Consider the following 25,364-nt stretch of genomic DNA (forward strand, 5'->3'; position numbering starts at 1 on the left):
GCCCAAAGTGGGTTCATCAAGCTACAATCTTTTGATTTTTACATGAAAAAGGCATTGAAAATATATGAGGATACATTTTTGGTAATAATTACACATGTGTATTACAGCATCTGAAATTGATTCATGAAGAAAATGTCAAATGATTTTACTTTGGACTTTGGAAATGCTTGAGTAGATGATGTGCGCCCTCTTGTGGCGATGTAATATTATAGCATATTACTATGTGGTACCGTTCATCTAACTGTGCTTGCTATAAACCACAACAAAAGGAGGGACCCTTCTATGTGCTCCATTCAAATGATTGTATTTCTGTTCTTGTCTGCTTAAGCCCTTGTTCAAAAGACATGTTTGTAAATATTGCTTTACATCTTTTTTTGTAAATAAAGCCACCAAAAATGTTTATTAAAGAAGAAGATGCATATTAGATCGAGCCCTTGGTTAATTGTTCCTACATAGGTGATAAATGTGTAATTTGTTTTGGGGGCGGGGAGATTGGCACGCATTGCAAGATTATGAGAAAATAAAGCGTTTCATGATTTTAGAGAAAATGTAAGGCAAGAAAATGAGAGGGGCTGCGTTTGTTTTCTTGAACCTGGTCCTCTAACCCTTCTCCACCCACGGATCAGTTTTTATTCACATCTCCAGGTTCCACCACTTGAAGTCAAACGGTTCCCTGCGGACGTTGGAGCCGCAGTGCACCTCTCCCAGCTTTTTGTGGTAGGAGGCGAAGTCGTCGATGAAGGTGCAGCTGAGACCCAGGCCCTCCATCAGGGAGCACATCTCCACCTCCAGGGCACAGCGTCCGTTCACCTTGGGGCCAAAGGGCTTCGGAATGCCCAGGTTTTTCCCCAAGACGATCATGTTCACCTGAAAAGAGACAAGATAGATCATAAGACTCACGGTATCGTCTCTTAGATTTATTTCAAACAATCACATACTGTATAAGCAATATGTCTGCACACACCATGTCGGGGTAGTAAGCCACTGCTCTGAGCTCGGTCTCAGCCTTGTTGTTGTCGTTCTTCTCCATCAATAACTTGAAGAGGATTGGCAGGTCGATGATGTCCTCGTTGTCCAGGCCCAGCTCTCGCTTCAGCACATCTCTGTTCCAGTCAATGCAGCTCTGAGAGAGCAGGCAGTAAAAGATACATCATCCATTACACAAACTATACAACACCCAATTTGTATCTGTAAGCTCTTATTAGCGAAGGGTCTCACAAAAAACAGAGTGCTTTAAGCAAAAGAAAAAATACATTTTCATGTACTCAAGATCGAGGGGTTATGTATTGTAACTCTAGTGATATAAGCACAGGCGGAGCCCTCTACTGGACTCTATGGGTACTACCCTCAATCATGCCAATGCGAGCATTCACCTACTGAGATATCTATAAAAGTAGCCCGCACAAGCTCACCGTATATAAAGCGGCCACGCCTCCTGAGTCCTGACTGTCATGCTCCACCCTCTTCAGCGAGCAGCATAGGACAGACAGGGCCCCAAGTAGAGGGCTCCGCCTGTGCTTATATGACTAGGGTTACAATACGTAACCCCTCGTTATATCTTGCACAGGCTCCGCCCTCTACTGGACTCTATGGGTACAGTGGGCGGAGCCCTGATGCATAAACGCCCTGTTGTCCAACAACATCGACCCATCACACCCCCTGACCGGCTTTTGGTTAACAGCCACTGCACCGCAACTACTTCTCCCTCGGTTGTGACCGTGGAGAAGTCGGGGCCGCAGCTACTTGGCTGGTAGTGCACACTCAGACAAGCTTACCTCGTGAAGAGTGTGCATGGAAAATAGTGAGGAAGGCTCTCCCAGCCCTGCATGGGGCTTACCGTGCACCATGTTTCCCGGGTCCCTAAGAACGTTAGTTTAGCTGCTAGAGGCTTGGACTCCTGCGGGGGGGGACCTTACTTCGTCCTTCTGGCTGTTTGTACCTGTGTACTCTCATGTTCCGATTAACCCAGCTTCCCCCAAATCTCTTTTTGTGTGTCTATATCTACGCCGGGATCCTGAGTCAAGGCTAATCCTGTTGCTGTGGTCGTGTGTCCTGGATCCTCTATCCTGAGTCCTGGACTTCGAGTCGTGGTTGAACCAGTCTCTGCGGTCCTGCCTGACTCTCATCATACTACTTCCCTGATGGCTCCCACAGGATTGCTGACATCCTCGTGGACTCATCTTCTTATTATAGACACATGCATTTCCTAACATTTGGTCTTTCCAAACATTTGGTCTACCTACGCTGTAAAATGTATTATCTCTTCGATTTACACACGGCATCTATTGCACGTCTGTCCGTCCTGGGAGAGGGATCCCTCCTCTGTTGCTCTCCCTGAGGTTTCTCCCATTTTTCCCTTTAAACTGTGGGTTTTCTCTGGAAGTTTTTCCTTGTACGATGTGAGGGTCTAAGGATAGAGGGTGTCGTATTGTCATACTGATATGCTGTACACACTGTGAAGACCACTGTGACAAATGTAACATTTGTGATAATGGGCTATATAAATAAACATTGATTGATTGATTGATGTAAGTGCACCATGTCCCCCACACTCAGACACGCTTACCTCATGAAGAGTGTGCATGGAAAATAGTGAGGAAGGCTCTCCCAGCCCTGCATGGGGCTTACCGTGCACCATGTTTCCCAGGTCCCTAAGGAGCACGGGGAGATCGTAAGTGCACCATGTCCTCCACACTCAGACACGCTTACCTCGTGAAGAGTGTGCATGGAAAATAGTGAGGAAGGCTCTCCCAGCAAGCACAGACGATGAGAAGGAGCCAGACATGTCCAAGAGATAAAACCTTATGAAGGGGCCTGGCGTCGACCAAGACGCCGCCGTGCACATGTCCTCCACACTCACGCCGTTGAATAAGGCTGTTGACACAGCCATACCCCGTGCAGAGTGTGCACGGACCCCCGTGGGGAAGGCTCTCCCTGCCTGTCCATAGGCATGTGAAATGCACTCGCAGAGCCATCCTGCCAGGCGTTTCTTGGACAGAGCTTTACCGGCCACACCACCCCCAAAGCACACAAACAGCAGTTCAGTGCGCCTAAAGGCAGCCGTGCGCTCCACAAAACATGCTAGCGCACGCACCGGGCAGAGGAGGTACAATCTAGCCTCCCTGGCCCCAATATGGGGTGGAAGATTAAAGCCACCTAACTGAATAGCCCTTGACCTGAACGAACTCCTTATTCGGTTCGGTCTGAGTGTGGCCCCGCCCAGGAGGGGGAGAATGAGGTGCAGCGGTGGAAATGCGAGCAGCTTTCTTGGCCATGGCTCGTGTACAAACGCGTCCACCCCCAAGGGTGGATTGTAGAATTCAAACATCGAAAGGCAGAAAAAGTGATGCAGAAGGCCATACAAGTTCATATAACAGGGCTGCTGAGTCCTAATGCACATCAAATATGTTGGAACTTGGCAGGGAGAGTAGACAAATGGCCTTCATCATGAAAAGTGTTCATCAGGAGCTTTGATACAAGTGGTCAAGCGGGGGCATATTCAGACTAACAACAGCAATGTCAAATGTTAGTCTTGAGAGCACTGGACACTTGTTGTCAAAAGGGATGAATCCTTTACTTCATCTGGCTTTCTGTTGGATGAATCTTACTTTGACAGGATGCAGGGGAAACAATGTTAAATGTATGCTGCCAACTGTAAAGATGTATGGTCGGGGGCTATTAATTAAGTTTTTCTTGATTTATGCTTAGACCCTTATTTACGATAACGGGAAAATATTGATGTCAAAGCACCCTGACTTTACCCACATCCAAAACTTTTTAAATAAACAGAAACGCTGACAGTGAGACAGTTGTTATCCCCTAACATCAATGCTTTCCTTCACTAATGCTCATTTGTCTGTATCTAAAATCATGCCGAGTTTACACAGAGTAGAAGCTGATATAGTGCTATATTAACACCTACAGTTGTGGAATGAGGTTGTCTACATTATGAGTGTAATTTCTGGCTGGCGGTTGTCTTGAGAAGGAAAATATTTTTTAATGAAAAACTGCAGAGGTGATAAAATGTTTGTGAGAATTTTGCTATAACTTTGCAGTTAGATCTTTGGGGGATTTTATTCTCTGCACCAAAAAGTAGACAAAGCAAGCTGTATGTTGGTCTTACTATACAATCCCACTCACCTGCACGTAGTTATTTTCAGCTGCGAGCCCTTTGTCATTCAGAATCTCATCCACTGTTTGTTGTTCTTCATCTTTCAGACCTTTTTGGAAGTGGGGAGGATAACATGATGACTGTGCATTGCTAAGAACTCATTGTGTAGTTGTTTTTTCCAATTTAGTTTGAGACAGGCCTACCCTCGAACAGTTTGGCTTGCCCGTGTCCATCCCTCTGTAAGCCTCTGAATAGTTTGTAGCCTGCGTCCGGGCTGGCCAGCAGCAGCCTGAATCCCTGTGCACAGAAACACAAGAGACAAAGATAACAGCAGCTGCCCCATTGTCCTGGGAGCTCATTCAATCCATCACATAAAAGCATGTCGGTATCCACCGGTAACAGCTAGCAGCTTCCTGTCTCCTAACTATGCAATGTATCCTCATGTGTTTCATGTCTTGAGCAACGTTATTCCGTATTTTTCGTGCATTCTCAAATGAATGACATGCAAATTGACACGTGTTGCACAACAGCTTTTTCAAAGTAAACTTGCTTCTTCGTAGAAATGAACTTTGTAGTTTGGGTTAAAATGACCACTAATGTGGTAAAGGTAAAGCAGAAAGAAGGCAACTTTTGGTTCAAAATAACTAAAGTTTCTATTTAAAAGGGATCATTTACCTTTCTGTCAGGTGCAGGAACAAAACTCATGAATTCATCTATGTGGCCGACTACAAGCCAGTCAGAGAATAAGGCAACGGGCTCCTGAACCTTCTGAGCCCACAAGAAGTCTTGGACTACTTTGGTCATGTTGCGTCCTTTAGTGGCCCTTGAAGAAAAAGACAAATTAATTAAATAATGTTAACAAGTCCTCGCCACACTGTGTCCTGTGTTCCCCTGTTACAAACGTACGTAGGGAAAGCCACTCCGATGAGGATTCTGCCCAGGGGGTAGTTTTTCCCATTGGCGGTAACGGGAGGACTAACCTCCAGATTACCGAATGAGTCCAAACTGCGCACGTCTTCTCTTTGGGCCACCCTTGTCACATAGCCAAAGTCGGGGCCCTGAGGACATGAAGGTGGTTAAGGCTCCCGCTCAGACTTGAGGAAATACTCTGCTTTCAACATTTGTGTTGAAGGTTGTCCCCGAAAGGGAATTCAAATATCTGGTTAAAATCTTGAAACTTTATTTCAAGAAAAAAAGGAGTCTCACCAGCAGCTCATCGTATGGAAAATCCTTGAGACCCCTATCACGAGGAGAATCCAGAACAACAGGAAACCGGTGATGAGGTGAGTCGATGTATCCAAACTCCAGCTCGTCCTGAAAATTAGACAGAGATCTTATCAAACTTTTTTAACAACAACATCATCAACTTGTAAAACAATCAGACATATCTTGACTCAAAATGATGCAGACAAACTAATGCTTTTATAACCTCTAGGCTGGATTACTGCAACTCCCTTCTATCAGGCTGTCCCACCACATCCATTACAAATGTTCAGCTGGTACAAATTGCTGCAGCCCGTATACTAACTAAAGCCAGGAAAATGGACTACATCACTCCAATTGTAGCAGCTCTACACTGGCTACCAGTAAAGCACATCATTGGTTTTAAAATACTTATTTTAACTTACAAAGCGCTAAATGGTCAGGCACCTTTGTACCTAAAATGTTTTTTAATCCACTATTGCCCCCCTAGAACATTACGCTCCCAGGGTGCAGGTCTGTTAATGGTGCCCATAGTCCGCAAAACAAGATCAGGAGTCAGTGTTCAGCTACCAAGCTCCCTTTCTCTGGAACCAACTTCCTGTTTTAATCAGAGAGGCAGAGAGAGTCCAAACCTTTAAGAGTGCGTTGAAGACCTACATTTTTAACAAAGCCTTCAGTTAGAGCTGGCATTTTATGGTATTCATATTTTTTCATATGGTATTTTATTTTTATGGTAATTCATTTGAATGTTATGTATTTATATTGACTTTTTTTGTATCTTATGTTATTTAGTTTTCTCATTTTGCTGTAACTCCATCATATACAATGTTGTTGTTTGTTTTTAATCTGTAAAGCCCACTGAGACAAACGTGGTAACACTTCTAGTCTTAATTATTGTTAGCGTGTGTGCTTAGCTGTAAACACAGTCGGATGGTTGGCCAAAACGTCCCCGTTTTCCGGGCAAAGTCCCCGTTTTCGGTGGCCGGTACCCGGTTGAAACTCCCGAAAATGTTCCCGTTTTTGAATGTGCATTAAAAAACATAGAGCAAGGTGAAATAAAATGTTATATGTCAGTAAAAACAGAGTAACAGTGTGCCTGTTTGTAGCGTTAGCGTATTTCTTCTTCTACTACTTCTACCTCTACTTCTTCTTCTTCTACTTATAATTCAATGTACCTGCCCACGGGATATTGGACAAAATAAACTTGGCTAGTAGTGTCAACTAAATCCATAGTATTGCAACAAAAGTGATTGAAACGAGGTAAATTACGAATTTATGTTCTCAATCGCCAAGTGTGGGATTGAATATTACGTTAGTTTATTGTCCCCAGGGGGAAATTCATTTCCACAGCACTGTGAAAAGAATATGAAATCAACTAGAAATAAGACAGACAACTACAGATAGCACCACACATGATGGTTACTCAGTGGCGACTCGTCATTAGGGGCAGGTGGGGCACAGCCCCACCTAGTGTCAGCAGAAAGTATTAAAATAATGATTACAACAAAATGCAAAAAATAAATTAAAAAATATATAAAATATATTTTAAGATCATGTTTAATCATCTGATTCGTCTATACATTGCTGTTTTAGTCTGTGCTCTTCTAATTAGTGTCTACAGTGTGTGCCTATTGAGCTGTTTAGAGCCATGTGGGACAAAACCTGATCCTGCCCCTCCCTCTGACTGTCTAAATCAGGGGTGGGGAACCTCCGGCCTCCGGGCCGTATACGGCCCGCGAGACAATTTGTTACGGCCCTCGATGTCATTTATAAACACACGCAAAAAATAAAAAAATGAAAGAAATCTAGACCGCAAACAAATTAAACAAGTGAGTGCCTGTTTTTCCTGGCCAAGGTCAGGGTCCTTGAACACAACACGAGCCTAACGTGTCATCACGTGGTATACGTCTCGACTGACAGGGGTGCAGTTCTGACGGAGAGCACCAGAACGCCACTCCAGCACTTCAGACATTGCAGTACCGATAAGTCCATACACATGCCGCAGTTTCTGCGTGTCTGTGTCTTTAGTTGAAAGCCCGGTGGCGATCTGTTCATCTGTCATACTGATCAGACAGTCAATAACTGTGTTGTTATCATTAGCATCTGGTTAGCTAGCTATGCTAACGAATATAAGAAGCTTTTTCTACAACCAGTGAGGTAAAGGCACATCTTTATATGATCATTATAGTTATAAATATATAATAATATAATAATAATATATACATATAATAATATATACATTATATATATATATATATATATAATAATATATACATTATAATATATACATTATAGTTATAAATAAGAGAATAAAGTAAACAGGTATAAAATACTATATGACAGTTATTAATAAAGAAGAATACAGTTTGAAAGGGGAGTGATTTGTCAAATATCCATAAATTAAAAGAAAATCTGCTTACAGTTGTGTTTGGGTGTTGAGAGATGTGTCCATAGATCTCCTAATGTTGCTCTCAAAGTGCACCAGATTGATGCTTTTAACTTCAACATTTAAAAAAAATCTTCCCAGAGGAGCACGCCACACCCTGCACGTGCATGCATACGCGAGTCATGGTGAGATATCTGGATTAAGAGGTTGCTTTTTCTTTGCACAGAATGAAATGAATGGGCTGTGATTTTAGTTTTTTTAAGCAGAGGTCAATAACTTGTACGGCCCTCTGAGGATATTGTAAACATTGAAATGGCCCTTGAGAGGAAAAAGGTTCCCCACCCCTGGTCTAAGTGAACGGTGACTGCAAAAACTACACTGCGCATGCTCAGAGTATTTTCCTATTTAATGTGTGTGGCAAAAAATAATGACCATAGGGGCAAAGTGCTGCCATCCCCACCATACGTCATCTCACATCATTCAGAGCTGATTGGCTGTAAGTACGTGTGCCGCGAAAAGTGTGGTGTGTGAAGAGGAGAAGAGAGAGCTGCAGTGAGGCGTCCTAAAACCAGGAAGTAAGCTGCGCATGGCTTCCCTCCACAAAAAAGCAACGAGATTTCTCCATAGGATTTTAGAAAATAGCTCAAAATAAGATCTGTGGGAAACGTAGCTGTTAGATAAATGTACGTTTTGTTCAGCCGGATAATATCCACATGTCTACCCTACTTTTATCATTTTCGAATCAAACATCTATTGATTAGATTGGATTTATGATAGACTTTTGAAACTACAAGAAGATAAGGAGGACTTTTACAAAAAAGTAATAGAGATTTTTGTCCAGAAGGATAGGCAAATGGACTTAATCTTCAAGTCAAGGTAAGACTGCAATTTTATTGAAAATGGGATCTTACTAAGAGAGAACAATTCAATATTTAAATGATAAAATTACATTTTTTTGGGTATCCTTCTGTTGAACTGTCGGTTTAAAAGTAATTGAAGCATCAGACAAAAAAGGATTTTGAAAATAATATTATATTTTGATTTAATATATTTGTAAACCTGAAGAGTCAGTGCCAGTGCCTCACCAGCCATGAACCTCTCTGCAGAAACTTATATATAGACATCTGAGTTTTTTGTGCCCCACCACTTTTGTACATATAGAAACGCCACTGTGGTTACTTGTTAGTATTTAGGGCTGTGGCGGCTGGTGGAAAATCAATCAATCAATGTTTATTTATATAGCTCCTATAAAATATATATAAAATATATAAATAAAATATTTTTGGGAGAAAATGACCCCTTAAATTAGGACTTCTGGTGATGTAATGGCGCGTTTCCAGTGCAGCGCGGAGCTCGCTTTAAGCGTGACGAGCCGTGCGGGGCCCGTTTTTGGTTGCGTTTCCACTTGGCCTAGTACCGGCTAGCGGGTCCTAATTCACAGTTTTTCTGGCCCCATAAAATCGTGGTTCTAGGGCCAGGAACAACCAGGCTGAGTCGGGCTGAGTATGCTAAACTAGAGAGAGAATCGCTAGCAAGGGGGCTACAACTACAACAAGATGAACATATTTTACCGTGATTAAATTGTAATACACGTTTCAAAAGTATGCCGAATTAACAACATACTGATACCGGTTAGTAAAAACCATGAATTAACGCTTTGACAAGTCTGCAGACAGATGGCAGGAGAAAAACCCTTTTAAAATGCGTGTTTTCTAAATGGAGCTTGGCTAAGCTAACGTTATATATGCTCCGACCGCCCACACTCACAACAACGGCCTATACAGACATAAATAAACCAGCGACTGTATTCTCCATCCTCTCTGAAGAACCAGCACCTTACCGTGGTAGAGAGGTTTGTGTGCCCTGATGAACCTGGGGGCTGTGTTGTCTGGAACCTTGTGTTCCTGGTAGGGTCTCCCATGGCAAATTGGTCTCAGGCAAGGGGCCAGACTAAGATTGGTTCAAAAGACCTCATGAAAGGAAAAACAAGAAGTGAGGATACCCGGCCCGGAGGAAGCCCGGGGTCCCCTTCTGGAGCCAGGCCCAGAAGGAGGACTCGTCGGCGAGCGTCTGGTGGCCGGGCTTGCCACGGAGCCCGGCCGGGCCCAGCCCGAAAAGGCAACGTGGGCAACACCTCCGCTTCTCTGTCCCGCGGGCCCACCACCTACGGGAAACATCGATGGGGTCGGGTGCGCTGCCAGACGGGTGGCAGTGAAAGCGGAGGGTCTCGACGGACCAGACCCGGGCGGCAGAAGCTGGCTTTGGGGACGTGGAACGTCACCTCTCTGGGGGGGAAGGAGCCGGAGCTTGTGCGGGAGGTGGAGCGGTACCAGTTGGATCTGGTTGGGCTCACCTCTACGCACAGCGTCGGCTCTGGAACCTTACTTCTGGATAGGGGTTGGACTCTATTCTTCTCCGGAGTTGCTCAAGGTGTGAGGCGCCGGGCGGGTGTGGGGATACTCACAAGTCCCCGGTTAGGTGCTTCGTTGTTGGAGTTTACCCCAGTGGACGAGAGGGTCGCCTCCCTACGCCTGCGGGTTATGGGGGGGGAAAACTCTGACTGTTGTGTGTGCTTATGCACCCAACAGCAGTTCAGAGTATTCGGCCTTCTTGGAGACCCTGGAAAGAGTCCTGTATGGGGCTCCTGAAGGGGACTCCTTAGTCTTGCTGGGAGACTTCAACGCACATGTGGGCAATGATGGAGACACTTGGAGGGGCGTGATTGGGAGGAACGGCCCCCCTGATCTGAACTGGAGTGGTGGTTTGTTACTGGACTTCTGTGCTAGTCATGGATTGGCCATAACAAACACCATGTTCGAACATAAGGATGCTCATAAGTGTACGTGGTACCAGAGCACCCTAGGCAGAAGGTCCATGATCGATTTCGTTATCGTATCATCGGACCTGAGGCCGTATGTTTTGGACACTCGGGTAAAGAGAGGGGCGGAGTTGTCAACTGATCACCATCTGGTGGTGAGTTGGGTCGAGTGGCGGGGGAAGCCTCTGGATAGACCTGGTAAGCCCAAACGTGTAGTTCGGGTGAACTGGGAACGTCTGGAGGAGGCCCAAGTTCAGGAGGCCTTCAACTCACACCTCCGGCGGAGCTTTTCGGGCATTCCTGTGGAGGTTGGGGACATTGAACCAGAGTGGTCGGTGTTCAAAGCCTCTATTGCCGAAGCCGCGGTGGGGAGCTGTGGTCTCAAGGTCTTAGGTGCCTCAAGGGGCGGTAACCCTCGAACCTCCTGGTGGACACCGGTGGTCAGGGAAGCCGTCCGACTGAAGAAGGAGGCCTTCAGGGATTTGTTATCCCGGGGGACTCCCGAAGCAGTTGCAAGGTACCGACAGGCCCGAAGGGCAGCAGCCTCATCCGTGGCCGAGGCAAAGCAGCGGGTGTGGGAGAAGTTCGGAGAAGACATGGAGAAGGACTTTCTGGCGGCACCAAAGTTGTTCTGGAAAACTGTCCGACACCTCAGGAGGGGGAAGCAGGGAACCATCCAAGCTGTGTACAGTAAGGATGGGACGTTGTTGACCTCAACTGATGGAGTGTTGGGACGTTGGAAGGAACACTTTGAGGAACTCCTGAACCCGACAACTCCGCCCTCTATGTTAGAGGCAGAGCTGGAGTATGACGGGGGATCAACGCCAATCTCCCGGGGGGAGGTCACTGAGGTCGTCAAACAACTCCACAGTGGCAAAGCCCCGGGGGTGGATGAGATCCGCCCGGAAATGCTGAAGGCTCTGGGTGTTGAGGGACTGTCATGGTTGACACGTCTCATCAACGTTGCGTGGAAGTCGGAAACGGTACCGAAGGAGTGGCAGACCGGGGTGGTGGTCCCCCTTTTCAAAAAGGGGGATCAGAGGGTGTGTGCCAATTACAGAGGCATCACACTACTCAGCCTCCCCGGGAAAGTTTACTCCAAGGTACTCGAAAGGAGGGTCAGGCCGATTGTCGAACCTCAGATTGAGGAGGAACAATGCGGATTCCGTCCTGGTCGTGGAACGACGGATCAGCTTTTTACTCTCGCAAGGATCCTGGAGGGGGCCTGGGAGTACGCTTATCCGGTCTACATGTGTTTTGTAGACTTGGAGAAGGCGTATGACCGGGTTCCCAGGGAGTTACTGTGGGAGGTGCTGCGGGAGTATGGGGTGAGGGGGTCTCTACTCAGGGCCATCCAATCTCTGTACTCCCAAAGCGAGAGCTGTGTCCGGGTCCTCGGCAGTAAGTCGGACCCATTTCCGGTGAGGGTTGGCCTCCGCCAGGGCTGCGCTTTGTCACCAATCCTGTTTGTAATATACATGGATCGGATTTCGAGGCGTAGTCGTGGGGGGGGGGGTCTGCAGTTCGGTGGACTAAGGATTGCACCACTGCTTTTTGCAGATGATGTGGTTCTGATGGCTTCATCGGTCTGCGACCTTCAGCACTCACTGGATCGGTTCGCAACCGAGTGTGAAGCGGCTGGGATGAGGATCAGCACCTCCAAATCTGAGGCCATGGTTCTCAGCAGGAAACCGATGGACTGTCCACTCCAAGTAGGGAATGAGTCCTTACCCCAAGTGAAGGAGTTCAAGTATCTCGGGGTCTTGTTCTCGAGTGAGGGATCAATGGAGCGTGAGATGGGCCGGAGAATCGGAGCAGCGGGAGCGGTATTGCAGTCGCTTTACCGCACCGTTGTGACGAAAAGGGAGCTGAGCCGGAAGGCAAAGCTCTCTGTCTACCGGGCCATTTTCGTTCCTACCCTCACCTATGGTCATGAAGGATGGGTCATGACCGAAAGAACGAGATCGCGGATACAAGCGGCCGAGATGGGTTTCCTCCGCCGGGTGGCTGGTGTCTCCCTTAGAGATAAGGTGAGAAGTTCGGTCATCAGGGAGGGACTCGGAGTTGAGCCGCTCCTCCTTCGCGTCGAAAGAAGCCAGTTGAGGTGGTTCGGGCACCTAGTTAGGATGCCACCTGGGCGCCTCCCTAGGGAGGTGTTCCAGGCACGTCCAGCTGGGAAGAGACCAAGGGGTAGACCTAGGACCAGGTGGAGGGATTATATCTCTTCGCTGGCCTGGGAGCGCCTTGGGATCCCCCAGTCAGAGCTGGTTGATGTCGCCAGGGAAAAGAAAGTTTGGGGCACTCTGCTGGAACTGCTACCCCCGCGACCCGACCACGGATAAGCGGGAGAAGATGGATGTATTCTCCATGACACAGACAGTCTGTGGTTTGTACTTGTTTAACTTTTGTCTAGTTTCTGAACAGATCTTATCTGTCCCCGGCTGTTTGAAGAGCAAGCATGGGAAACAAAAGACAGCATGTACCTGTTTGCATCCAGCTAGCCATGCCTTTCTTGTGTACCAGCTACATGAGAAGCCTCGTTGATAAGTTTTGTCTTTTTCACGAGCTTGCTGCGATATATACAAATCGGGTTGGTCCGGTCCAAGGTCTTTAAGCAACAGTTTATCTCCCAAACTTCTCCTTTCGAAAGGATTAGAGATTAGCTCTTGAACGGAATTGGGCGGGGACACCACCTGCACATGAAGCCATCCTCATCAACTACTGCCGTACTGCGTCACCCCACCGGATACGAGTCACGAGTGTCCAAACTACTCACAGACTGGACCGGGCGCTGACATTGGCGCCCGGTGATCATCAGATTTGACGACGCTGGTTGGCTGAAATTATGTTTCAGCATCATAGTTTACAGATAGCAACAGTCAGCTGCTAGTGGCTGCTGCTGCACTGGTTGAGGGCTCCTTTCTTACCGCCCAGACGAGAGAGGGTAATGACCATAGACTGTATATATAAAGGTAATGACACATGGGCAAGGCCAGGCAGGAAACATGTGACTTATCAGTAACTTTAGACATCGTCGTAACACAATTTTAAACGAGATTTTATTGTAGATTATACATTTTACTGACACCAATTATATAATATTTACCTAAGATTTTAGTTTATTAAAAATGTAAAACAAATTTAAAAACAAATGTTTTAAATATATATTTTTTTATTTTGTATGTGGGAAGAGGTGGGGTGGCGCCCCTAGCGCCCCTATGGGCCAGCCGCCACTGGCTGTAATGCCTGTATGGATCAGGTTTTTGCCAAAGCGAGCCCTTTTACTATAATAATAATAATAATATGTTATGTATTATATAAACCATATTGGTACAATGAGCGACATCTTGTGACGGATTTTGGAACATTGATTTGATTTTTCTCATGGCAGTTTTTCTCAAACCCGACCCGTTTTTTGTTGCATTTCCACTAGGGGTAGTTCCGGCTAACGGGTACTGTTTCACAGTTTTTCTGGCCCTCCAAAATCCAGGTTCTTTCCGGACCAACAACCGGGCTGAATATGCTAAACTAGTCAGAGAATCGCTGGCAAGGAGGCTATAGCGATTATCTCACTAGCCTACAACTACAACACAATGAACATATTTTACCGTGATTTAATTGTAATACACATTTCAAAATGATGCCGAAGTAACAACATACTGATACCGGTTAGTAAAAACCATGAATTCATGCTTTGACAAGTCTGCAGACAAGACGGCAGGCGAAAAACCTTTTAAAATGCGTGTTTCCTACCCCAGTTCCTAAGCTGTAATGGAAAGGCAGCATAACGTCAGCCTGGCCTACCATTACATTGCATTTAGCTGACGCTTTTATCCAAAGCGACTTACACTAAGTACATTCGACCAGGAAGACACAACCTTGAAGAAAACAGAATCATAAAGTACATCAGGTTTCATAGAGCCAAGTATTTCAAGTGCTACTCAACTGGCTATAGATAAGCCAGTCCTTTATTAGTATATAAGTGCTCTGTTAGCAGTTCTTTGTTAGTAATTCAATCGCTCGAGGTGGAGTCGAAAGAGATGAGTTTTCAGTCTGCGCCGGAAGGTGTGTAAGCTTTCTGCCGTCCGATGTCAATGGGGAGCTCATTCCACCATTTTGGAGCCAGGATAGCAAAGGCCTAACTATAACTATACCGTACTAAGCCATGCGAGGCCCTGCAGTGGAAATGCGCCATAACGCTAGAGACAAACCAGGGACTTTTATTTTTAATCTGTGTCTGTTCATTTGGTGTAGTATTTTATCCAATATTACATTTGGTTTATATATTAGTCACTTTCTTATGAAATGCCAGGTTTTAGGACTTGGTTTGAACATTCAATCCTGAAAATAAAAAATCAACCAGATTATGTTTTCTTTAATCCTGATAAAGAGTAGATAGTAAGTAAGTAAATCTGTATAGGAAAACGAGTTAAGGGATAGAGGAGAAAAGGTTATGGTATAATTACTGAGCCTGTCAATTTATAAATTGAGGAAATCAATGTTAGTCTGTTAACCAAAGTGCAGCCATCTAATAATGTACTATCTATTGTTAAAGATCAGAGGAAAACAACAGAATGAGAGGGGTCATTCCGGAATAAAATAAAGAAGCAAAGAGATTGTAGAGCAGTGAGAAGGAAAAAAGCTTGGTGTGTCAATTAATTACATTGCCAGTATTTTGTTGTTTTGACACGCATGACACGCATTTTTAAATAATTATCATCCGATAAAACAGACCAGTCTCTGCCATTCTTTTTTTTTTTTGTTAATCCGATGACGTTATCAGTGATTTTAAGCTGATTAATTACCGAAATAACATCAACCCTGTGGGCGGCGCCATTTTGACGAGTCACATGACTTATTTTACCAGAAGTGACGTGAACTATGCGTTTGGTGTCGAGGACAAATTGACGTAGAGCTGCTTTGTTCATGTTGTTTACTCTAGTTACTCTCACAATTCTATTGAAATATGCCTCATTGTATCGCAAAACATTGCTAAGAAGAAAGGGCTGTACCCGTCAAATGTACCCACCTTTCATTTATTGGTTCAACCAAAGAGGTGCGTTTCACATCCTTCATGGCAACCAGTGCTGTTCTCAATACAGCTTTTTCTAACACCACAGTGTCGAATTCCCTGTGTAGACATATGCAATCCAAGTCGTCTGTGAACAGTTTATTTTCAAGCTCTTCAAGCTCATGACAACATATGTTCATAAGAGGATTGTCCATGGCTACACACCGATCGCAAGTACACCATTCATGTACAGGTCTCCCTACTCGCCCTCCGAAATCAATTGCACGAGTAAAGGGATCGTCTCCAGCAAGATCACCGTGCTGTTCATCCTCATCGTCACTGTCCCTGGATTCCTGACGGTTCTGGCCACTTGGCTGTATGGCTGAATTCCCCCATCCAATCTCTCCACATTGCTCAAACTTCTTCCTCGGCTGACGAGTCCGAACTCAAATACTCCGCCATGTTTTCGTCGAATGAGCTGTTCTTGTGTTTACAAAGTGAACGCATAGATGACGTCACAACCTAGTTTTTCGGATCATGTTACTACTGAAAATGGCCAAAATGGCAGCTGCCTGACGGAATATACAGGTTTTGATAAAAAAGAGCTATAAAATCATTATTTACCGGGGAATATCGCTGATTTCTTCAGGGTATGGTGTAAACTAGGGCCGGGACTTTAACGCGTTAATTAAGATAAATTAACGCGTTAAAAAAATTAACGCATTTTAATCGCACTTTAATCGCACTTATTTTTGCACAGCGGAACGTTTCTCACTGGATGAGTTTCAGGCGTACCGATTATACTGGAGCACCAACTAACGTTCATGACTTCAGCATGGGACTTCAAACAACAACAAACCACGGTGAACAATAGTCAAACATGAACGAACAAGCTGATGAGACCGCTTTGGTCGGCCCCGTGGATGGGAAATGTTGTTTTAAAAAACGGACGGATGGAAGCGTCGATAAGAGCACGGTTGTGTGCAAATTATGCAAAAAAGAATTTGCATATCACCGCAGCACATCAAGCCTAAAGTATCACCTAAATGCAAAGCATGTAGCAGCTAGCATGTAGCAGTTAGCCCGACTCCGAGTGCAAGGAACCACACCCTGACCCAACCCACACTCAACCAGATGACTGGTTTCAGGGCCAGGATAAGTAAGTCCACGTCTGAGAAAATAACCAACTCCCTGGCTCACTGGATTGCACTCGACTGTAGACCACTTGGAGTAAAATCCATGTGAAAATTGCTTCTCACTGTTCTCAGGTCAAATATGTATATTTGATTAAAAATGCGATTAATTTCGATTAATTAATTACAAAGCCTCTAATTAATTAGATACATTTTTTTAATCGAGTCACAAAGTGTAAACATAATGTTTCACTAAATACTGAAGTTGTTATTAACTATCTAATGACTGGAGCCTTCCTTTAACTATGTTGAAGCACTTATTTTAACTGATATTATACATACTCTTATGTATGTAGATAGTATAAGAAATGTGCAGAATATGACAGTTTAATGGTGGAGGTATACACACATATTGATAGATGTCTTGTAATGCACTGTTGAGGAACCTCAGCTGCGACCCAAGTTTTTCATTCATTGCATAACTACACCATTGTGTATATGATATGTCAATAAACCTTAGAAAATCTTGAAATCTTGACAGGGATGTGCAAAATAGCCATTATAAAGTCTTTAATTAACTATCAGTGCATGACATTAAGGATTTAAGCTAATTTACAGATGGCCCTGAGCCCAATAGAGATTGCCCTGAAAAATGCGCTCAGACGAAATGAAGCACGAAAGAGTTTGGGGGGCCTCCCCCTAGAACATTTAGATGTTTGCAGGTCTTAGATGCTGTCTGGTGCATTCTCTAGACTGAATTATAAGATGAACCACCACAATATTATATTGTACAATTTCAATTTTATTCTTAATTTCACTTGTTTGTTTGCATGAGTTTGTGTTTGCTCGCTTGCATGCCCTGCATAGCTATAAGAAATACTTAAGTTGTTGGTCAAGACACTTTCCATCTGATGAAGGCAAATGCCTTCCCAGAAGTTGGTCGAACGAATGCCTCCTCATCCGGAAGCTGACCGAGCAGACCCGAGCAGCAGTTGAGAGGAGCTGAGCGCATCCGCGAAACACACAAAATGGCGACGTCCATGAAGAAAGACGGGTTGACCGACTTTTGGCAACTTTTTCATCATTTTCCAACCGATTTGATCGCTGTCAGCAGGGTTCCTGCATGTTTCGCCAACTCAAATTTAAGACTTTAAGACCTTTTTAAGACCACTTTGAATAGAATTTACGACCTATTTCACGGCAAGAAAGTATGAAGGAAAATTGCTATGAAAGAAGAAATACGTCCCATAATTACTTACAAAGTAAATGTATTCATCTTCAACATAAGAACAATGACTGAACATAATAATAAATAATATATCAATTTTATATAGCGCTTTTCTGAACCCAAAGACGCTTTACATTTGGGAGGGAGGGTAGACAAACAAAACAAAGACAGAACCAAAAAGAAACAAAACACAACAGAAAAGCAGTCAGGAGGAAGTTGATTGAGAGGGGGGGGGGGGCTTATGGATAGAGAGTTGAAGAGGTGGGTTTTGAGGCGGGACTGGAACAGGGTGAGGGACTCAGACTCACGGAGGTCTTGGGGGAGGGAGTTCCAGAGCTTCGGGGCTGCCACAGAGAAGGCTCTGTCCCCGAAGCTCCGAAGCTCCGGAGTCTGGCCTTGGGGATTGAAAGCAAACCGGCTGAGGAGGATCTGAGGGACCGGGGTGGTTGGTAGACGGTGAGGAGGTCAGTGAGGTAGGGGGGGGGGCAGATGGTGCAGGGCTTTGTAAGTGAGGACCAGGAGTTTGTAGTGGATGCGGTGTGAAACGGGGAGCCAGTGGAGTTCTTTGAGGACCGGGGTGATATGATGCCATGATTTGGTGTGGGTGAGGAGTCTGGCGGCTGCGTTCTGGACACGCTGGAGTCTATTGAGGGAGGTGGAGCTGATGCCGTAGAGGAGGGAGTTGCAATAGTCAAGGCGGGAGGAGATGAAGGCGTGAATGAGTCGCTCAGCTGCAGGGCGGGTGAGAGAGGGACGGAGTTTGGCAATATTGCGGAGGTGAAACAATTTGATTTTACAACATGACGGATGTGGGGCTCGAGGGAGATTGTGGGGTCAAATATCACGCCAAGGTTGCGTGCCTGGGTGGAGGGGGAAACAGGGGTGCCATCGATGGTGACTGTCAGGTTGGGGGTTTTGCTGAGGGTGGATTTGGATCCGATGAGGAGGAGTTCAGTTTTATTGCTGTTGAGTTTTAGGAAGTTGTGTTGCATCCAGGATTTTATTGCAGTCAGACAGGATTCGATGTGGTGCTGAGGTAAATCTGGGTGTCGTCGGCATAGCAGTGAAAGTCCAGGTTGTATTGGCGGAGAATCTGACCAAGGGGGAGGATGTAGATGATGAAGAGGAGGGGGGCCGAGTACTGAACCTTGGGGAACACCTTGGGTGACTGAAGCTGTGGCAGAGGAGTGGTTGTTGAGGGAGATGAAGTGGGATCTGTCGGAGAGGTAGGACTGGAGCCACCTGAGTGCAGTACCATCGATACCAATGTCATGGAGTCGGGTAAGCAGGATGGTGTGGCTCAAAGGTATCGAAGGCTGCACTCAGGTCGAGGAGGATAAGGATGTTGAGGGGAACCGGTGTCAGCAGAGGTGAGGAGGTCATTGAGGACTTTGATGAGGGGTCGTTTTCTGTGCTGTGGTGGGGACGAAAACCAGACTGAAGGGGTTCAAAAAGCTGGTTGGTTTGGAGATGGCGGTGGAGTTGTTTGGAGATAATGCGTTCTATTGTTTTTGAGAGAGAGGAGAGAGAGCGAGAGAGAGAGAGAGAGAGAGAGAGGAGAGAGAGAGAGAGAGAGCGAGAGAGAGAGAGAGAGAGAGAGAGAGGAGAGAGAGAGCGAGAGCAGAGAGAGAGAGAGAGAGAGAGAGAAGAGAGAGAGAGAGAGAGAGAGAGAGAGAGAGAGAGAGAGAGGAGAGAGAGAGAGAGAGAGAGGCTGAGCTACACCGTGCAGCGATCAGCTGATACGGAGCATAGAGAGAGCTGCAGTCGGCTGGACAATTGTTATTTGTTCCTACTCGGAACAGAGTTTTGCTTCCCAACCCGGCCACTGTGCTACACTTCCCCCACCCCGCCCGCCCCGCCCCGCCCCCGTCTAACTGTACAGAAAGCGGCGAGATGCATTTAGGAATCGACAAGCAGAACCGAAACTAACACTTCTAAACGAACAATGGCGGATACGTATAATTTGCGAATGAGTTCTGCCTTTTGTAAACTGAATGTATCAATAATTTGTCAATACATGAGGGCGAAAAACGCCACTTGTCCGCCGGATGTGGCGGACTTGATCTTTCAAGTCAATTGAAAGATCTACTTGTCCGATATTGTAAATAACACGTCCCGGACGGTGGGACGTGTACTTTTTCGCACACTGGAGGAGGAAGGCTTGGGAGGTCCAGGGAGATGGGGGGAGAAATTGTGGCGGTGGATGTTGGGGGAGATGTATGTGTGTCAGATGCAGCGGATAGGGAGAGATTAATGGCAGTGATTTTGTCGGAGAAAAACTGGAGGAATTAACTGCATAAAGTGGAAGTGGAGGAAGGGAGGGTGTCAGCACAGGGTTTGAGGAGCTTGTTGACGGTGGAGAAGAGGGTCCTGGGGTTATGGGAGGGGTCGGTAAAGATGGTGGAGAAGTAAGCAGTTTTTGCGGCAGTGAGGGCGTCTCTGTAGGTAGTGAGATGGAGTTTGTAGGATTCATGGTGAACTGTGAGGGATGATTTCATGGTAAGGCGTTCAAGCTGGCGGCCGGTTTGCTTCAGTTTACGGAGTGAAGGGGTGAACCAGGGTGAGGAGGTTTTAAAAGTGACATTTTTCCTTTTGAGGGGGGCCAGGCTGTTGAGGGAGGCGAGTAGGGTGGAATTAAGGTGGTTGAGTTGTTCATCGGGGGGTGAGCTGAGGTTCGAGTCCAGGGGGAGAGTAGAGGATAGCAGGTCGGAGAGGTGCTGGGGATCGACAGAGCGTACATTATGGAAGGTGATGGTCCTGGGTGGGGGGGGGGGTGGCGGACGGGGGAGGCGATGTTGAACTGTATGAGTTTGTGGTGAGAGAGGGGAAAGGGGCAGGGGTGGAGGTCGAGTACTGGGAGGTTGGTGGAGCAGACAAGGTCAAGGATGTGTCCTTTATCATGGGTGGGGAAGGTGACATGTTGGGTAATTGTCAAATTGTCCAGAAGGGAGGAGAATTCAGAAGCGAGTTTGCAGGTGGGGGAGTCCATGTGGATGTTGAGGTCGCCGAGCAGTAACAGACGTGAGGAGAGGGATGAAGCAATGGTGAGGAGTTCAGTGAGATCAGAGAGGAAGGAGGGGTGTGGTTTGGGGGGGCGGTAAATGAGGATAACTGTCAGTGAGGGAGGGGCTTTGAAGGCGAGGAATTCGAAGGATGGTACTGAGGGGAGGGTGAGTTCTGTCGTCCGGATGTTGTGGTTGTAGATGACAGCGAGCCCACCACCACGGCGTGAGGGGCGGGGTTTAGTGATATAATTAAAACCAGGGGGGGGATGTTTGGTTGAGGGAGAAGAAGTCATTGGGTTGTTGCCAGGTTTCAGTGAGCAGAAAGAAGTCAATGGATTTGTCCAGGATTATTTCGTGGAGGATGTGGGCTTTATTGTTAAGTGACCGGATATTGAGGAGGGCAAAATTGGTCAAGTGGGGGGTTGGAGGGGTGGTGGCAGACTGGAGAGGTATGAGGTTGGCCAGGTTAGCAGCGCGGGGGTGGGCACGAGAGGGGGGGCAGTAGAGCAGAGGAGGGGGGCTTGATGGTGGGGAGAAATGGCTTGTTATATATGTTGCGAACAGTCAACGCCAGCGTCCTCTCCGTGGAAAAAGTCCGTAACATAACAGCATAACAGTACAGAACTGTGTTAGCCAAATGTGTATGTGTGTTGTAAGGAAATATTTGTATGTATTCATGCAAACTGTGAAGAAGCTTGAAAATGATTTGAGTAAGAAAACTGTGAACTGTTTTCGGGGCCTGTGAACATTTGGTTTTGTGAGGACAGAGGAAGAGGGGGAAGGTGTGGAGTTGACATACAGTCATCTCAGATCCCTGTGATAAGGAAGCTGAGCCACTGGGATTGGGGACTTAAGATGTGAGCTGTTGATACTAATTTGGGCAGCCAATCACTGGTCTGGAAGGGAGGCGCAGATAACTCCTCCTCTGGTCAGCGAAGTATATAGACAGGAACCCCGCTGTGCTCGCCCTCTCTCTTCACCAGTCGCTGGGACAGGAGGTCTGGCGGCCTGTGGGCAGGAGCCAGGAGTAGGCCAAACTCCTGATCATTGCACACATGATACGATATGGTTGTGTATGATAATGTATTTGATTGTATTGCATTGTATATTACCATTAAAATGGATTAGTGTTAAACGCTTACTTGTAGGTTCTGGGTTTCCTTCCTGTAAGATAATAGCTCGTGTAGGAACGCGAGGAGATTTAAGAAAGTGGACAAGTTGTCTACCAAATCTCCTAACAAATGGTGATCTCCGACGTTTCCGAGTAGACAGGGCTGTGGAAGGATTCAGAGGACCACACTGGGTCGGGAACAAGCACTTTTAGACGCCTCGGACAATAGCAGGGCCATGTATGATTGTCTGTAGGCGTTTCAGAGTGTTTTTGAAGTTTGAATGGAGTATACAATGCATCTTTTTTACCATGTTAGGAAAGTTATATATAACACGTGAACGTTGATCGTCAGGTATAGAGAGTCCTGCGTAACAAGAAATTAGAGCAGTTTAGCGTGGATCTTCAGGTAGTTTAGTCCGGAAGTGGCGTAGGAGCGGTGCAGTTCGTGGGATGTGCGGTGTGAGTCCCACACGACGTAACCTGGATGATCGATATTTAAGATCGGTCCGCCGTTTATAACTGGGGGTAAAAAAAGAGTCCAAGACCAAATAAGCGAAAGTGTCAGCGGACTTTTATCTGTTAAATCCTTGGGAGAGAGCGCTAACGTCACCTACATTGTGACGAGACCGGCTCCCGTTTCCCTTGTCTGTAAAAATTAATTTGAAAGGCTGACGTAAACATAACGTTGATCGCAAGGTAGGCAGAGAGTCCTGCGTGACGACATATGTAACACGTTATCAAGCCGGACAAACTGTACGGGGAATAAATCTGTGTGATTTTTACCTGAATAATCTGTGTGACCGATTGTCTGTGATAATCACACATTCGCTCAGAAGAGTGAAGCTCATTTGTGCTCTGCTGCTGCCATCTAGTGGCTGAAAGGGGGGGAAGCACGTTAATTAAGTCAGATAAATAAAAGCGAAGTCAATATATTGCGTATATTTAAAGAAATGAGCTGTCTGTAGGTTGTCATTGTTGATTAGTAAAGACCTTGTTTTATGTTGGTAAATGTAATGGTACAAAAGACAGGGGTACTTATGCCCGCTTCGGTTTTCAATGTCCGCCATCACGTTAACACAGAGGATTGGTGGCATTTTCAGTTCATTGCTTGCTTCCACACGCCTTCCCCCTCCTTGTCTCTTTCACGACTATAGTTAATGCATTAGAACGATTGTCAATTTGCCGTGTTTCTAGGAACACGGCTGTTCCGGAACGGCCTTTCAAAATAAAAGCCAAAGGCCGCTGTTCGCCAGAGATGCCTTCACAATAAAACAGTAATTACCTTAACAATATATTTAACTTATATTGCGTCTTTAAATATTGATTTTAATTCATTACAGATCTAACCTGCTTGCAACACAACTTAGATAAACAATTTCAAGTGGTTAAAAGGGGTTTCCTGTCTGGCTCATTTGATTTAGAACTAAAGTAAGGGAGAATAGTGTTTTATGAGTCATTCCTCATGGTTTATAAAGATAAATCATCAGTTTGTCTGGACTTTGATATAGAGATAGGATCATGGTGGAGAAGGAAGACCTTTTTTGGTTTCAAATTAAAGTAGAGTTTAAGGATGAAGTAAGCAGGACTTCAACTGGCCAAAAGACATTTTAAAGTTTAATATTCTTGGTTAGCAAACAAGACATCTGATTATTATGTCACACGTGATAATCTTGTTATAGAAACTAGCTTAAAATATTGGAGAAAATATGTAGATGTTCTTTCGTGGTGTGTGGAATATGTGATGCTGGAAACATGTACGTTTTTCAATGTATAGGAGAAAATGGTTTCCTGAAAGAGTTATGTTGGGTACATATGTAGCAATGGATGAAACAATGTTTAGAGTGGGTTTTTGTAATATCATTTGTAGACATCAATTAGGTTGTTTAGATGGCATTTAACAATTAAGACAGATAGTATGATTACAAAGAGTCAGAGTGGAAAGGGTTGGATTTATTTAACCTCAGTGTGCTAGATTTTTTATAGGTAATGCGTCCCGAGACCTGGACTCCCCCTCTGAGTTAGAAAAGGCTACGGTCCCGACCCTCCAAGCAGACAAAAGACCTAACCCAACAGGAAACTCCTCCTTCTCCATCGAACAGACAGAGAACCAGAGCTGAAACGACAACAACAAGACTGCAGCCAGAACTATCTCCGCCTGTGGCATCCAGAACCAGACAGCATGCTGACGGGCAGAAATCTACGCTCATCAGTCCCTCAGACAGGACCATGAAGTTCCAAGCTGAGCACAAGAGCAAAGTGTGGGACATGAGAGCAGAATCTGCCCCCCATAAAAACAGCAGAGAGACTGTAAAGGAGGGGATAAAATGCAAAGCAGGGCAAGATGGGGCATGCAGAGGTAAAAATAGCGGTAAACTATTAGAGTAAAATGAGAACACACTGAGGGTTAAAGGGGGCCACATGACAAAGTACAACCATATTCTTCAATCTTTTCATCAGGTTAACAGAATATTCTTTGACATTTTTATTCACGTGTGAATAAAGTAGTGGGATAGTTTTGGGAACCACTCTATAAGACAAATCTTTATCTGTATGGATAATGTTAAAGGGAGAGCTGGTGCCAAGCCAGATATAGTATTCCAATCTAAATAATTGATTTCACCATTGTAGCATAGTTATTACCATGGGAAATATGAAATGACTTCTGTTTTTAAATCCTTGATAAAGGAGGGAGGAACGGTTGCATGTTCGGACATCCAGGGTTCCACACACTGCTAAAGAGTTTAACATTGGTTTTTAGGTGGACCAGAATTGATGACATGTGGTTGTTATACCATTGTTATCGTGAACAAAACATAAATAAGGACATAGTATCTGCTTGAAGATGAATGGATTTCATATCCTAGAGGGGATTAGTTATTGTGAAGACTCCACAAGGTATCTACTAATGTATTGTAAAGAACTTGAATTGACTTGATAAATAAGTGAAGATAAGAAGATGTATGGACCATAAATTAGTCAATTGGTAAAATAAAAATAGCGGAAAAGAGGGGAACTATTAAAGGCAACTGAAAAATCAGTCTAATACACACTGATACAAAAAAAGGGGGGGGGCATGAAGGAAGTATGCACTGGATTTTTTATTCGTGTGTGAATTTGGTAGTGTTTTAATTTGTTACAGTATTGATCAGTTCAAAGGGAGAGTTTTAGTAACAGCTCTATAAGATCAGATAAATATTTATTTATATAGGTCATGTTGAAGGGAAAGCTGGTTCTAAACAAAATATAGTATTTCAATTTGAGGTACTGGTTTCATGTTCAGACACCCAGAGTTCCACGCACTGTGAAAGAGGGTAACATTGTTCTTTAAGTGCACGAGAATTGAAGATAAATTGATAGA

General features: G+C 45.2%; 1 protein-coding gene across 1 annotated transcript; it reads right to left on the reverse strand.

Annotated features, from left to right (window-relative positions):
- Positions 1-628: 628 nt before the first annotated feature.
- LOC117446718 (protein-arginine deiminase type-4-like) lies at positions 629-19,148 on the reverse strand. Its single transcript, XM_071203307.1, has 8 exons — positions 19,038-19,148; positions 5,318-5,425; positions 5,018-5,169; positions 4,787-4,934; positions 4,315-4,408; positions 4,141-4,220; positions 965-1,123; positions 629-867 (listed from the first exon to the last, which is right to left on the reverse strand). Exons 1-8 carry the CDS (start codon positions 19,146-19,148, stop codon positions 634-636), a joined length of 1,086 nt encoding a protein of 361 aa, XP_071059408.1. The 3' UTR covers positions 629-633.
- Positions 19,149-25,364: the final 6,216 nt, after the last annotated feature.

Source organism: Pseudochaenichthys georgianus, chromosome 5 (genome assembly GCF_902827115.2).
Source record: "Pseudochaenichthys georgianus chromosome 5, fPseGeo1.2, whole genome shotgun sequence".
In the NCBI taxonomy this organism is placed as follows: Eukaryota; Metazoa; Chordata; class Actinopteri; order Perciformes; family Channichthyidae; genus Pseudochaenichthys; species Pseudochaenichthys georgianus.